A 16743-nucleotide genomic window follows, 5' to 3' on the forward strand; every position below is an offset into this window, starting at 1 on the left:
CCAGAGGTCAGAGGAGAATGGCCAGACTGGTTCGAGCTGATAGAAAGGCAACAGTGACTCAAATAGCCACCCGTTACAACCAAGGTAGCCAGAAGAGCATCTCTGAACGCACAGTACGTCGAACTTTGAAGCAGATGGGCTAGAGCAGCAGAAGACCACACCGGGTGCCACTCCTTTCAGCTAAGAACAGGAAACTGAGGCTACAATTTGCACAAGCTCATCGAAATTGGACAATTGAAGATTGGAAAAACGTTGCCTGGTCTGATGAGTCTCGATTTCTGCTGCGACATTCGGATGGTAGGGTCAGAATTTGGCGTCAACAACATGAAAGCATGGATCCATCCTGCCTTGTATCAACGGTTCAGGCTGGTGGTGGTGGTGTCATGGTGTGGGGAATATTTTCTTGGCACTCTTTGGGCCCCTTGGTACCAATTGAGCATCGTTGCAACGCCAAAGCCTACCTGAGTATTGTTGCTGACCATGTCCATCCCTTTATGACCACAATGTACCCAACATCTGATGGCTACTTTCAGCAGGATAATGCGCCATGTCATAAAGCTGGAATCATCTCAGACTGGTTTCTTGAACATGACAATGAGTTCACTGTACTCCAATGGCCTCCACAGTCACCAGATCTCAATCCAATAGAGCATCTTTGGGATGTGGTGGAACGGGAGATTCGCATCATGGATGTGCAGCCGACAAATCTGCGGCAACTGTGTGATGCCATCATGTCAATATGGACCAAAATCTCTGAGGAATGCTTCCAGCACCTTGTTGAATCTATGCCACGAAGAATTGAGGCAGTTCTGAAGGCAAAAGGGGGTCCAACCCGTTACTAGCATGGTGTACCTAATAAAGTGGCCGGTGAGTATATATATATATATATATATATATATATATATATATAAATATATATATATATATATCCTTAAAGTGCTTGCCCCATATGACTGGTAGAGTATAGACGCTGCCGCTCTATGGGCCTCCAGAGCAGAACTCCCTCCATTCAGCCTAAACTGCAGGGACTTTGTTTACAAAACGTTAAAAAATTTTGCCAAAGTTTTTACACCAAACTTATTTTATTTAAAACTATATATATTACACATCCTTATATTCATCGCATTTCCGATTTGCGTTTATTTCCCTCACCGTACAGTTTAATTTATGGGTTCTCAAGCATGACCAGGCTCAATTTAACCCCCACCATCCTCACGCGAGAAGACGGGCGACTTAACACATGATGAAGCAGGATTGATACTAGAAAAAATTTTTCCATAAATTTCATAATTTTTTTTTTTAAACAAATGATTCTCCCCAATTAACGGAAAAAAAAAACTGCAGAAGATTCTCGGAGAGAAGGAATCAGGCACAAGTAGAAATAAATATCTTCCCCTCTTGTATTCACGGCTCGCGACAGTCTTTGAGTAGTAGGTACAATGGCGGCAGGAGGCGGGGCAGGGCGTGGCGAAACCCCATGGGAGGGGTGCGCTACATTCTGATTTGTTCCTGGAAAGTAATTTGCAATGTGGATAAACCGTAGATTTCATTGGTTCAGATGTCACTAGGGAACGCTGATAAAATCGCCATGTAATGGCGAACAGATAACCGCCCTTCAGTGTCTGTTAATCTGATAGTCCATTACCTATCAGTCACCTTAAAGAGGAGCTCCAACCAAAACTGATCAATTGCTTCTGATATTGTACGCACATGCTCCCTGTTACAGTATGGTTTCCACATTGTAGCAGCTTGTGGCTGTTGTCTCCAGTACACACGTCTTCCCACTCCTCGTGGGTGTGTCCATCTTGGAGGAAGCAGGAGGCTCACCCAAAAGAAGAGAAGTAGCTTAGAGGAAAAGTCTAGTGAAGAAGTGACTAGAAGTTAGAGGAAAAGTGTGAACTGTACCAGAGAGGCAAGACAGCACAGAAGGACAGGACAGGAGATGGGGCCCCTGAATAAGAAATACTGCCACCTAGGGGAAGTTGATAGATGTAGGACGCTGCTCACTGAGGCACGAGGCGCAGGGTGTTAATAAGGAAGGGGTTGAGGTCCTCAGAGTTCACCGCTCGGTGAAGAGAAGGCTCTGACGCACTGCGCTCTATTTTTGGGAGAGCCCGCTGCAGCAGCTCAATAGAAGAGAGAATCTGAAAAGAGAGAAGTTATAACACAAGTAATATCTATGTATACAGTATACATGCTATACTGATCCTGTATTATACTCCAGAGCTGCACTCACTATTCTGTTGGTGCAGTCACTGTGTACATACATTACATTACTTATCCTGTACTGATCCTGAGTTACATCCTGTATTATACTCCAGAGCTGCGCTCAATATTCTGCTGGTGCAGTCACTGTGTACATACATTACATTACTTATCCTGTACTGATCCTGAGTTACATCCTGTATTATACTCCAGAGCTGCGCTCACTATTCTGCTGGTGCAGTCACTGTGTACATACATTACATTACTTATACTGTACTGATCCTGAGTTACATCCTGAGCTGCACTCACTATTCTGCTGGTGCAGTCACTGTGTACATATATTACTGATCCTGAGTTACATCCTGTATTATACTCCAGAGCTGCACTCACTATTCTGCTGGTGCAGTCACTGTGTACATACATTACTTATCCTGTACTGATCCTGAGTTACATCCTGTATTATACTCCAGAGCTGCACTCACTATTCTGCTGGTGCAGTCACTGTGTACATACATTACTTATCCTGTACTGATCCTGAGTTACATCCTGTATTATACTCCAGAGCTGCGCTCACTATTCTGCTGGTGCAGTCACTGTGTACATACATTACATTACTTATCCTGTACTGATCCTGAGTTACATCCTGTATTATATTCCAGAGCTGCACTCACTATTCTGCTGGAGCAGTCACTGTCTACATACATTACATTACTTATCCTGTACTGATCCTGAGTTACATCCTGTATTATACTCCAGAGCTGCACTCACTATTCTGCAGGTGCAGTCACTGTGTATATACATTACTTATCCTGTACTGATCCTGAGTTACATCCTGTATTATACTCCAGAGCTGTGCTCACTATTCTGCTGCTGCAGTCACTGTGTATATACATTACTTATCCTGTACTGATCCTGACTTACATCTTGTATTATACTCCAGAGCTGCTCTCACTATTCTGCTGGTACAGTCACTGTGTACATACATTACATTACTTATACTGTACTGATCCTGAGTTACATCCTGTATTATACTCCAGAGCTACATTCACTATTCTGCTGGAGCAGTCACTGTCTACATACATTACATTACTTATCCTGTACTGATCCTGAGTTACATCCTGTATTATACTCCAGAGCTGCACTCACTATTCTGCAGGTGCAGTCACTGTGTATATACATTACTTATCCTGTACTGATCCTGAGTTACATCCTGTATTATACTCCAGAGCTGCACTCACTATTCTGCTGGTGCAGTCACTGTGTACATACATTACTTATCCTGTACTGATCCTGAGTTACATCCTGTATTATACTCCAGAGCTGCACTCACTATTCTGCTGGTACAGTCACTGTGTACATACATTACATTACTTATCCTGTACTGATCCTGAGTTACACCCTGTATTATACTCCAGAGCTGCTCTCACTATTCTGCTGGTATAGTCACTGTGTACATACATCACATTTCTTATCCTGTACTGATCCTGAGTTACATCCTATATTATACTCCAGAGCTACACTCACTATTCTGCTGCTGCAGTCACTGTGTATATACATTACATTACTTATCCTGTACTGATCCTGAGTTACATCCTGTATTATACTCCAGAGCTGTGCTCACTATTCTGCTGGTGCAGTCACTGTGTACATACATTACATTACTTATCCTGTACTGATCCTGAGTTACATCCTGTATTATACCCCAGAGCTGCACTCACTATCCTGCTGGTACAGTCACTGTATACATACATTACATTATTTATCCTGTACTGATCGCGAGTTACATCCTGTATTATACTCCAGAGCTGTGCTCACTATTCTGCTCACCTGTGGGAACAGCGGCCTCTCCTCCCTCTTGAATTTCAGGCAATTTGCTAGAAGTCTTTTCATGGCTTTGGGGCAGTTGTTGGAGACTTTGCTGAGGTCAGGTGTGAGGTATCCGCGGCCGACCATGAATATAATCTTGGGGGGTGGATTACAACATTATATTATTATTATTGTTAGATGACTCCTTCCCATTACAATAACTGCTGAACTTAAATTATTAATATTCCTGTAGCTTTAAATCTCAATCCCCTGACCATGCATTATACCACTAGCTGTTGCTGAACTACAACTCGTAGCACGCTGGAGCCTGTAGTTTTTCAACAGCTGGAGAACCACAGGACAGTAGAACCTGAAGACGCACTACAAGTCTCAGAAGCCTCTGCCCTCACCTGGTCCCTGTTGTTGATATTTGCATATGGTAATAACCCGGCCATCAGCTCGTACAGCACCACCCCATAGGCGTAGACGTCGGACTGGAAGCTGTATGGACTATTCTCCTGCATTCTTATCACCTCTGGGGCCTGGTCACAAGGAGGAGAAACGGAAACCATCAGCACAAGCGTGAGACATTACAGCGTGCCAAAAAGTGAAGAACTCACCATCCATAGGATGGATCCACTAGGCTGCTCCACCTGCTGCGATCCGCTCCACCTCGTCTTCACCGTGGCCAGCCCAAAGTCACCGATCTTCACGGTGAGCCCCTCGTGAAGGAAGATGTCTGAATGTCCAGGTAAGGAGGAAACTCAGCAGGGTTAATAATTGGGAGGGGACCCTTTACTATTTAAGGGGTTTTCCATGATCCTAGGAATAGAAAATTGGTGGGGGTCCGACACCTGAAGAGGCTGCAGCATTCGGGTGAGCGCTGCAACCTCTAAACTACTTACTAAGCACAGAGCTGCACATTGAATAGTGGCTGTTTTTGGTACTGCAGCTCAACCTATTCTCTTGAATGGAACTGAGCTGCAATCAGGCCATTTGACTGATAAATATAACAACACATGGCCTGTGAACCAGAAGCATCACCCAGGGAGCGCAGCTGCCACTTCTCACAGCTGATCTGTGGGGAGGAACTAAAGCAACGGACCCTCAATGACTTTCAATTGATGACTTATTCTAAGGAAAGAGAGTCTCTCACCGGAGGACCGGACATGTCCATGTGCTACGCGGTCAATTAAATTCTACTCGTACTGTGTAATGCTTTATATGACCTGTGGTGGCGCTGCAGGAGAACTGATCACTTATTACCACAATCTCTCATGTCGTTACAGTTGATCACTAGGGGATCGAGCAGTAGGAAACCCTTCAATCAACTTATTTTAGGCAATTCTGCTACCAAAATTGAGATTTTCCCAAGGAAGAGTGCCCCTTTAATGGTAAAATGCAGCCAACAGTAGCAGCTAAAAATGTAGCGTCTTCCTGAATCTTACCTTGAACTTGTATCTGGTCAGATCCTCAGGGGTGGAGCATGACATGGGTTTAAAGAGAGAATCCCTGTCTCATGCCCTGCTTCTCAGACCCTGTAATAGGCATAATACTATGTTTACTCCTTGTGTTGCTTTAAGAAAAATATGCTTTACGTAGGCGCAGTAAAGCAGAACTTCCTGTATGATGTGGAAGGATACTGTTGGATTTCAGATCACGATGTATGATATTCTTAGCATGGAGGTAGCTGGATAAATAAAAAGGTAAAAATGAGTGAAAAATAGAAAATTTATAGATAAACAAATCATATATTGTGTATTCTATATAGGCAAAAATATGCAGAAAATCTGATAATCAGCATCTTATAGGACAGCCATTCATGTTCCAGGCAGCAGCATAAATTTTAAAAAATTGCAGTACTCATGATTGTCCACCAGGTGGCGCAGTACCTAAAATCAAAGCTATGCATTACCAATGTGCAGGGATTCTTGCCTAAACAGTGGCCAGCAACCTTTGTGAAGCTACAACTCCAACTCTCTTTTGCTGGAATTTCAAGAATTATGAATGCTGGGAGTTGTAGTATCACAATGGATGAAGGCTGCTGAGCGCTGAATTAGAAGCTTATGACTTACTCCATCCCCTGTGCCGTCTGCCGTGCGATGTCAATCAGCTGGAAAACGTCAAACCGTGTCTCGATGACGTGCAGATGGCGGTACAGGCTGCTCCCCTCACACCACTGTGTTATTATTGCAAAGTTGGGTTTGGTCATGAAGCCCATGAAGAGCAGGATGTTGACGTGACGGGTTTTCCTTTAAGAAGGAGGAAGGGGGTCAGTTAGCCATGTGAACAGGTGTTACACCTGAGGGGTCTCCAGCAGGGGGTCCAGCCCTCACCTGAGAACCTGCATCTCATTCTTGAAGGCCTGGATTTGCTCTGCAGTGGGACTGGTCACTTTGAGGATCTTGACGGCCACATCACCATGCCACTTGCCTCTGTACACCGTGCCAAAGGATCCTGTGCCAATACGTTTCAGTATCACCACCTCGCTGGAGTTGACCTCCCAGTAGTAGCTGGAGTCCCGGTAGCCGAGCTGTTTCTGGAGGAGAAGGAACAGGACAGTGTCATGATGGGTGAAGAGCAGACATACAGGATCATAAACTCCTTGTGCCCCCTCCCCACTGACTACTGTGCTGTACCACAATGACACCTGCACAAAGTCAGTAACCTTTGTACAAAGCATCCATGGACCTCAAGAACAGGACTAAACATGGCAAAGGTCACATGACCTTATCAGGTGTGATACAGGACAAGTGCCTGGTCACATGATACATTCAGGTCATGTGACTGTCACATGGTCAATTTATTGACCTGGCCCTTGTCTTTTGTTATATAAGGATATGCTTATGTAAAATACAGGTGCATCTTCCAGGAGAACTGGCTATCTCTACCCCCTAACCTTAAAGGGGACAGTCGAGTGGGTGCTCCCTAGGCTGTCAGCTTTATCCAGGTTTAGGACAAGTCATTAGGAAGGTCCAACACTCAGGCCCCCGCTGATCAGCCCTTGAAGAGACAGCAGCTGTTATAGGAGCGCTGCGGCCACAATCAGTCACAGTGCTGTCCATTGTATAGTGGTTGTGCCTGGTATCGCAGCTCATTCATTCACTTGAATGGGACTAAGCGGCAAACAGACCATGTGACTGACCAACATGATGTTATGAGGCCTGTGAGGCTGATCTGTGGGGGTCCCAGATGTCAGACCCTCAGTGATCTTCAATTGATGACCAATCCTAAGGAACAGATCATCACTTCCTGGAAACCCCTTTAATGTATTACCAGTCACTCACCACTTTCTTCTTATCATCTGAAGATGAGGTCCTTCGGTCTCTCGGGGCCTCCACAGGTGACTTTGCTGGTGGAGACTTACTGCCAATGGTGGCAGCTGTTTTGGGGGTTCCATCCTTGGCTGAAAACATAAGATACACTGTTATTGATAGCCACAAGGGGGCACTGTAGGGAGCAGCACAGAGAGCAGAACACATAGTATAAAAAGTAGAAGGATAACTCACGAGAGATGGTGGCGCTCCTTAATGCCTCCTGAAAAAGAACAAAAAGTTACTGTGAATGACCTTAGAATAGGAAATATCTGATCCCCCTTCAGTCCATTACTACATAGTATGTACCTCTGTCTGACGCTTCTCTAACATTCCAAGAAAAAGATGAATCACAGGAGGAGATGTCTGAAGATGGATGTATATGGCCGACTGCACCTACCTGTATACAGACACAAGGGACCAGGACTACCCATCCCCCACCCAGCAGGTACAGGCATGCTATAGCAACAGATTACATGATTCTAAAAGGGGTTGTACCATACTGAGGGAAGGGAGACACTCTCCCCAATGAACCGAAAAACAAAGGCCCTGTGTCCCGCTTTGTGTAGTAGGGCAGCTGCGCATGCTTGTTACTGCTTCATCTCTATTGGATAGCTGAGAGTTGTAGTCCTCTTATCTTCCTCCCACAGAGATGAATAGAATAGTAATGTACACGCTCGACTGTCCGGCCACCTGGGCAGCCATCTTACAGGGTATTGCAAGGCCCATTAGTTTACTACTCATTTAAAGGGAACACATTCTGATGAGTCAAAGCGGACGACCTAAATAAAGAGCCCTGCAGGACCCTACCCCACCTCAACACTGGCCCACCCATTATCAAAATACCCACTGACGAAACCACCAGCGATCGATCAGCTGTCTTCACTGGGAGAACCATAAATCAGTCGGTGCTCCAGAGATCTTTGCATCAACTGTAGAATACCATAGGGGCTCTGACAGGCTGACCCCTCACCAATACCAGTATCACTCCCATGCCCACCAATCTTATGCCCCTCTATATACCATCTAGCTTCTATATATATATCTTCCTGCCAGGGTACCTCAATAATGCTGTTATCCACGGGACCAGTGGTGCTGTCAATGTGAACGTTGGGGGTGGAGGTGGAGCGATGCCGTTGCAGGGGTTGCCCCTCACTGGGGAATGAAAAGGAAGCAGCTCCAGGGGGCTGTGTCCGGGGGCTGCTGGAGGGAGAGATGGAATGGGGATGGGAACCAGGGACATCAACGGAGAATGGCACAGACATGACGAGGACTGTATGGAGGTGTCATTACCTGGATGGCTGTGGGGTGTAGGGTTCATGGATAATGCCAGGGGAATGATCGGGATACATTGCATAATCCTGATAACTGCTTACTGGTCTAAAGAAGCAAACGAGAAGCATTAGCCGGCAGCGGGAACAGGGTCAGGCGTGAGCCCCGTAACTGGCATCTGAATGCCAGGCTCTGCAAAATTCATCATGTACCTTTTGTGAGCTCCACCTAGTGGTGATTACAGAATTTGTCTCGTAATAGTTCTATATAGATCCAGAATTCTTTCCCGATTCATTTCTTACTATATCGTTACAGTGTTTACAACTCGCCTTTTCGGATACAGAGCTCCAAACTCCCTTCATAACCACAGATACATTATAAATTTGTAGCTACATACGGTCACCACTAGATGGTGCTCAATGAACAGCTTTCCACAGCACCCATAAGTACATAGATTGTGAGCTCCACCTGGTGGTGACTGCAGAATTCATCCTGGGTTTTTTCTATATAGATCCAGAGTTCTGTTCTGATTCATTTATTAATAGATTTGTATAGTGTTTCAGACTCAATTTTTCCAATAAAGAGCTCCAATCCCCCTGTACACCCATAGCTACATGATAAACATTGTACCTACCTGCAGTTACCACTAGATGGAGCTTACAGCTCCCAGTAACTGTATAGATCGTGAGCTCTACCTAGTGGTGTATCAGAAAAATGGTGCAATAAGCATCATAAACGTATATTAGGAAATCACGTTAGTGGGTAGTTGTGTTAAAATCTCTTCTCAGTGAATTGCATGGAAACAGTCTTTAAATCCGCAGGCTGAAAACCCATCCTGATCCCGTAACAAGTAACAAGCCCCGCTCCATGATCAGGTCAGATTTTCATTCAACAACAACAAGCAGGGTAGCGACTATAGACCCCTACAGGGACTATGAGTGGCCCAGGACACTTACTTGGGCAGCTTGGTTATGTCCACGCAGGCTGTGGGCACCTTACTGCTACAGTGCTGATGAAACTTATAGCCGCAGGTCTGACAGCGAAAGCCGTGAAACAGGAACTTGAGGCAGAAGTCGCAGAACGCCAGGTTAAAGTGGGTCTTCCGCACCTGCAGCAAAGGATTGTGGTAAGATTAAAAGGAGTTAGGTGGCTTCAAGGTGGGGAGGATAGAAAGATACTTACAAAATTGTGCATGGACAGGGGGACATCAGCCAGGACCTCCACCATCAGCTCCTCCCCCACCAGCGGCGTGATGTCTGTCTCCCAGTCTGTGAGGGTCTTACGCCTGTGGTGGGAATTAGAAAGGTTTAGAGTATAGCGAGCCCCTTCCCATCCAGTCTGTGTGACAACCTCATTTTGCAGGAATATACCCTAATGTACAGGTGATAACAGTACAAGGTGTGTTCCTATGTATGCTCTTCCTGTCAGCAAGGAGAAGGGTGCACCTATTGACAAGGCGACATCCCTGCCAAGGATGGCGTCTTGAAGCAAACAGATGAGAGTGATATCTGCTGCAGTATGGCGTTACATAATCACATCCAAGGAACAGCCATACTGAGAGAGACGTGTGAGGGGATGGCGCTGCCAACATGCCGGGAAACAGAGCGGAGTGACACGAGCCCATATGGTACTGATCTCTCTGTGTATGGAGATGTAGCAGAGCTGAATCTGTCAGTACATCCTTAGGGGACTGCCCTTATTTATGTATCCTGATAACACAAGGTAATAAGTAGTTAATCTGCAGTCCTATGTAAACAAATTATTAACCTCTCCCATAGCTGTGCTAAACACCCTCAGTTCTGTTACATGCAGCACCCATACACAGCCAGTAATACCCACGTCCCGTCTAGAATCAGTCTCAAGCACCCAATGTCCAGATGCTGCTGATATAGCTGTATCCCTCCTCCTGACTATATACCCCTGTCATACCCATGCAGGAGACGATACACCGCACAGCACTGCTGGTTCAGACCCCGCACTTTCAGCGCCTTATCCAGGGAGTCGTAGACTGTCATTCCAGGCCGGACGTTCACCTAGAAACAGAGGAGACGATTAGGGACAGTTATATAGACTATAGAGGTGTTATCTATATATCTATGAATAGAACTCTCTCACCTATAATATCCACCCATCTAGCTCTCCGCTATCTATCTATCTATCTATCTATCTATCTATCTATCTATCTATCTATCTATCTATCTCATAACAATCTATTTCTCTATTTCATATCACTCTATTTATCTATCTATCCACGTATCTGGTCTCACATGTACAGGACTCACCACTGTCCTCTGCTGGTTGGGCAGATAGACTTTGACGGTGCCCCCGGATTTGCCCTCCGTAGCTGGAGCTTCACTTTGTGATCCTCTAGGTCCATCGTGGTGAACCAGTCCCCGTCCCCCAGGACTGGGCAGCTCCAGGACTGCTGCGGACAACATGACGGCACTGCCTTTGCCGAGCTCTTGTGACAGAGAGCGCAGGGCACCATTGACGATGTTCCCCGGGGGTGTATGAGATCGCTTCATTGGGACTCTGCAAGCAGACGAGCGAGGTTTAGAGTCAGAGCGGCGGCGGCCGGACCTTCTGCTTTCACCCAGAAATAGAGACCTCCGCCTGGTCTCTGCTTCTCCTCGCTCCCCCACTGCCCGTCGCCTGCTAGCGAGCTGCATCTCTCGCAACGGAGAGAAAAAAAAGCGTGTTTGTGCCATTTGGTGGAACAATACTGTGGCAGATGGGAAGGAGAAGGGAGTCATAAAACAAGCAGAGAGAAAGTGGGAGGTGGGGAGATGGGGGAACAGACAGCAGCGGGGCTGACAACCACACAGCGCTTAAAGGGGACCCACACCAATAGAGAGACAAATACAAGGCCATCATATAAGAATAGGAGGGGAACTACATATACCAGCATGCCCCGGAGATGGGGGAAAAAGCAGCAGCGGGGCTGACAACCAACAGTGCTTAAAGGAGATCCACACCAATAGAGAGACAAACACAAGGCCATCATATAAGAATAGGAGGGGAACTACATATACCAGCATGCCCCGGAGATGGGGGAACAAGCAGCAGCGGGGCTGACAACCAACAGTGCTTAAAGGAGATCCACACCAATAGAGAGACAAACACAAGGCCATCATATAAGAATAGGAGGGGAACTACATATACCAGCATGCCCCGGAGATGGGGGAACAAGCAGCAGCGGGGCTGACAACCACACAGCGCTTAAAGGAGATCCACACCAATAGAGAGACAAACACAAGGCCATCATATAAGAATAGGAGGACTACTACATATACCAGCATGCCCCGGAGATGGGGGAACAAGCAGCAGCGGGGCTGACAACCACACAGTGCTTAAAGGGGACCTACACCAATACAGAGACCAACACAAGGCCATCATATAAGAATAGGAGGGGGACTACAAATACCAGAGATTTACTGCCCTTATAAGCACTTCCTACAAACACCACCAGGGGGCACTTACTGTCAGTTTCTACATATAAGTCAATAACACCAGAGTCAGTTGCTGAGTGCTGACTGCCCTCTAGTGGTAGTGGCAGGTAGTGAAAATGTTGTCATAACCCTATAACCCTATGCAGAGCGTTTGGAGCTCTGTGTCAGAAAACTAAAGCTCCGATCTGTATGCATTAATAAATGATACCCATGTACTCACCTCTATGGGATCCTATCTTCAGGCTCAACGCTGTGTGCTATCTGGAAGAAAGAGGGGTGGAAAGAGTTAATAGAGCAAAGCCAGAAAGCAAGACTGGGCAGCAATATTTATCAGCACTCTGCCTCTAGTGGCCAAGAAGGGCAGTGCAGCCAATGATTATAGGGTCACCTGGGGCAAATTCAGTGGATTTGAGGTGATCTGGAGAGACAATACCCTGTCTATATAAGAGCAGAACTGCCAAATAGAGCTCAGAGACAGGACTGTGCAGAGGGGGCAGATCTAGAGCCAGGAACAGCAAAATCCTTCAGCTCTGAAAGGTCCCATAAATTTTACTGGGAACAGCTGGAACCCTCCCTAGAGCTAGCCGCCCCAACAAGCTAAAGGGCTTTGATAGGAGAGGGGTCCAAGAACCCAATGGCCACTCTAGCTGAGCTCTGATGCTCATCCATTACTACAGCAGAGTGGCCAGAAAGAAGCGTGCAAAAATCACCGAAAGGACTCTGATGGTAAGACTCCATATACATCGTAGAGTGCAGGCGGAGGCTCCTCCGAGGGTCCATTTGGTTCCCATGAACATAGAAAAGAACCTATCCTAATCCGTCTCATCAAAACTGAACGTATTACAAGAGGTGAGTGCACTCACTCCAGGGGTCATTCGAGTGCGTTCCGCTGCAAGCTCAGATGAGTGTATGGGGCCTAAAGATGCTCTCACATGGAGGAATTTGCTGTGGATTCTGTCCAAAATCTGCCCCCTCCCCCATTGTTTTCAACGGCAGGCAAAGATAGAGGAAGGACGTCAGCTGCCCGTGGACGAATATGGCGTCAGAAAATGAAGAGGAATTCCTGTTCGCTTTCTGCCGTGTGAACTTGCCCTTAGGCTCCATGTACATGACACAGCTAGCTGTAGCGCACACTGACCCATTCCATGGTAACGTACATTATGTGGCCCAAGCTCAGCGCAGTAGGATGGTCTGCGGAGGCAATGGCGGTATATGGGTATTATCCCTGTGCCACGCATCCACAGGCCCAGCTCACGCATGCAGTCGTGTGAATGTAGCCTTAGAAACAAGGCTGGCGTTACATCAATTCTAAAGGTCTGTTCACACTGCAAAATTTGGCACTGAAAACTGGCTCTAAATTGTGTGTGAAACCGATCTCTATGGGAGGCTGATTTTATTTCATTTATTTTCTGTGCCTAGGAGGTCTCTGCCCGATAGAGCCCGGGTGATGGGGAAGGGTGTGGGCAAACCGAAAACTTACATGAAGCCGCTATTGCCCAATTCCACCCCTACAGTGAAGCATCATACCATGGTCCAAAGAGAACGGTCAGGCTGGTGGGAAAGCTGAATGGAGCAGAGAGAGCTCTGTGAATGGCCTCAAGTGCCCCAGCCAGAGCCGTGACAAAAGCGCCCCAAAATCTAGGAGCGTAAACCTTGTGTTATCATAGCCAAGAGAACTGTAGTCACTGCCAAAGCTGCTGCAACTGAGAACTGGAGCTGAATCCTTATAGTAAGGAAATGTCTAAAATTGTTTCCACATTCTCAATATTACACTGAGCGCAGATGGAACCCCGGCAGATATATACACAGACTATATACACTGCAACCCTATATATACTGCAGTATACTATATGTAAAGACACTGTCATTACAGTATACACAGGTGTATAACTATATACCCGCTCCATATTACATGTATACAGGCCTGTCAGTGTAAATTATAATGTGCAGTATAGCCTGGTATACAGACACTAAATACTACAGCCCAGTATATGCATACATACACTATATACCACAGCCTGGTATATACAGAGCATGTACACTACAGCCTGGTATACATATACACACTATACACCACAGCCTGGTATATACACCTATACTACAGCCTAGTATATACATACAGACACTATACACCACAGCCTGGTATATACACCTATACTACAGCCTAGTATATACAGACCCTGTACACTACAGCCTGGTATACATATACACACTATACACCACAGCCTGGTATATACACCTATAATACAGCCTAGTATATACTGACCCTGCACACTACAGCTTGGTATACATATAGACACTATACACCCCAGCTCAGTATAAATATATACAGACCCTATACACTGCAGTCCGGTATATACAAACACTAGATAGTACAGGTCAGTATATACAGGCACTACAGGACGTGTCATTATGTTCTAGACACCCGGAGCCGCTTCCCGGCATGCTCAGGTGACGTCATGCCAGGCTTCTTCTCACTCACCCGGTGCTGGAGTCGCCGCCATGTCACACGGAGAACGTCCCGGTCCCGCCCCCTCCTGCGCCCAGGTCTCCGGGGGACGAGAAACCGCCACGTTCTATTGGTCGAGGCGAACGTCAATCAAACGTCTCTTGGTTCCACCCAGGGCCAAAGAGAAGGGAGAGGGCGGCAGTGACGTCACTTGAGGGCGGGGCCGATGTGGCGGTGACGTAATACGAATAACCTAAAGGAGACGGAGCGTTCCTGGCGTCTGTGCAGACTTGGGGGCGCGGCGGTTCTGTGTGCCGTGTATGTGTGGGGCCTGCGGGGGGCGCTGTCTGTAGACGGTTCTGTATATTCTATAGGACATATAAAAGGCAGAAATACCTCATAAGTTTAGAAACCATGAGCAGGGGCCTCACATTCCTGTCAGCAGAGCCTTAAAATGCCTCAGAGGGCCCTCAAAGTGCCAGTGAGGGGCCTAAAATTAACCCTTCACAAGCCTCGCCCAGGACACCATTTGCTGAGGTGGAATTTAACAAAATGTGTCACATTTATTAAAGTTGTCACCGCTGACAGGAAATCTGTGACACACACTGAAGACGCGCTGACTACGCCACACAATGTCACAGGCGCGAGTTCTCACATAGTACGGTATTACGCTTTAGACACCTCGCCTTTCTGTTCAGTTAAAGGGGATTCCAGGATTTTAAAAAAACTTGGTGGCTTTCTTCCAGAATCAGCGCCACCACTGTATACTGGTGGAGTATGGGATTGCAGCCTGGGTCTATTGGTGTATAGTGGGGATGAGCTGCAGTACTGTGGTGCCCATATCCTGAAGAAGGCAGCCATGTATAGTTATTACTGAGCAACCCCTTTAGTTACTATGAGGCTGCAGTACCAGACACATCCTGTGGACAGGTGCGGCGCTGTTTATTAGATATTTATAAAGCAGAGCTGCAGTGTAAAGCATGGGGGAGACTCAGACACAGCAGTCATTAGTACATGGTGGTAGAGCAGAGTTGCAGTGTAAAGCATGGGGAGACTCAGACACAGCAGTCATTAATACATGGTCATAGAGCAGAGCTGCAGTGTAAAGCATGGGGGTAGACTCGGACACAGCAGTCATTAGTACATGGTGGTAGAGCAGAGCTGCAGTGTAAAGCATGGGGAGACTCAGACACAGCAGTCATTAGTACATGGTGATAGAGAAGAGCTGTAGTGCAAAGCATGTGGGAAAGACAGACACAGCTGTCATTAGTACGTGGTCATAGAGCAGAGCTGCAGTGTAAAGCAAGTGAGAGAGACTCGGACACAGCTGTCATTAGTACATGGTCATAGAGAAGAGCTGTAGTGCAAAGCAAGTGGGAGAGACTCGGACACAGCTGTCATTAGTACGTGGTCATAGAGCAGAGCTGCAGTGTAAAGCATGGGGAGACTCAGACACAGCAGTCATTAGTACATGGTTATAGAGTAGAGCTGCAGTGTAAAGCATGGGGGAGACTCGGACACAGCAGTCATTAGTACATGGTGATAGAACAGCTGCAGTGTAAAGCATGAGGGAGAGACTCAGACATAGCAGTCATTAGTACAAGATTAGGGGGCATTCACACAGGGTACCGCGGCGCTGATTCTTGCACGATAACTCGCATAAGAATCAGCGCTGCAAAACAGAATCGCATTGATTTCAATGTGTTACGTGCGAATGGGATTGTTTTGCAGCGCTGATTCTAACGCGAGTTATCGTGCAAGATTCAGCACCGCATTACCCTGTGTGAATGCCCTCTTATAGAGCAGTACTGCAGTGTAAAGCATAGGGGGGAGAGACTTGGACACAGCAGTCATTAGTACGTGGTGATAGAGAAGAGCTGCAGTGTAAAGCATGGATGATGGATAAAGCAGGAGGTGTATAACGCTATACAATGGGCTGATGGATTCTAGATGTACCAAGCAGAGCTGCAGTGTAAAGCATAGTGGGGGGCAGGGCAGTAGCCAACTCCTGATATTATGTGGGGGTCACACTATGTCGGCCAGAGCTGTGTTCTGTTTCCTGTACCGATGACATCACATCACTGACCACATGGTACAGCAGTAGTCAGTCTCATTCAAGCTGCAATGCCAAACACAGCCACTATACAAAATACGGCGCTGTTCTGCTTGCTATTCAGTACAGCCTTTCACACCAGCTGATGGGACTACATCCTGTATGCTGGGAGTTGTAGTGCCATCACAATACACA

The 16743-nt window shown here is 46.6% G+C and overlaps 1 protein-coding gene across 2 annotated transcripts; it reads right to left on the reverse strand.

The window, feature by feature from the left end:
- Positions 1-1075: 1075 nt before the first annotated feature.
- ARAF (A-Raf proto-oncogene, serine/threonine kinase) lies at positions 1076-14594 on the reverse strand. 2 transcript variants are annotated; one of them, XM_075259741.1, is made up of 17 exons: positions 14529-14594; positions 12267-12307; positions 10880-11129; positions 10527-10630; positions 9780-9882; positions 9554-9705; positions 8619-8705; positions 8387-8525; positions 7521-7548; positions 7299-7417; positions 6348-6550; positions 6087-6263; positions 5655-5701; positions 4632-4750; positions 4422-4553; positions 4033-4167; positions 1076-2144 (listed from the first exon to the last, which is right to left on the reverse strand). In XM_075259741.1, the coding sequence occupies exons 3-17, from the start codon at positions 11120-11122 to the stop codon at positions 2004-2006; spliced, it is 1929 nt and encodes a 642-aa protein (XP_075115842.1). In that variant the 5' UTR covers positions 11123-11129; positions 12267-12307; positions 14529-14594; the 3' UTR covers positions 1076-2003. The 2 variants fall into 2 exon arrangements, with proteins under 2 accessions (XP_075115842.1, XP_075115840.1); XM_075259739.1 differs by having other exon boundaries at positions 8387-8528.
- Between the last annotated feature and the right edge of the window lie 2149 nt (positions 14595-16743).

Source organism: Leptodactylus fuscus, chromosome 11 (assembly GCF_031893055.1).
Source record: "Leptodactylus fuscus isolate aLepFus1 chromosome 11, aLepFus1.hap2, whole genome shotgun sequence".
Classification (NCBI taxonomy): Eukaryota; Metazoa; Chordata; class Amphibia; order Anura; family Leptodactylidae; genus Leptodactylus; species Leptodactylus fuscus.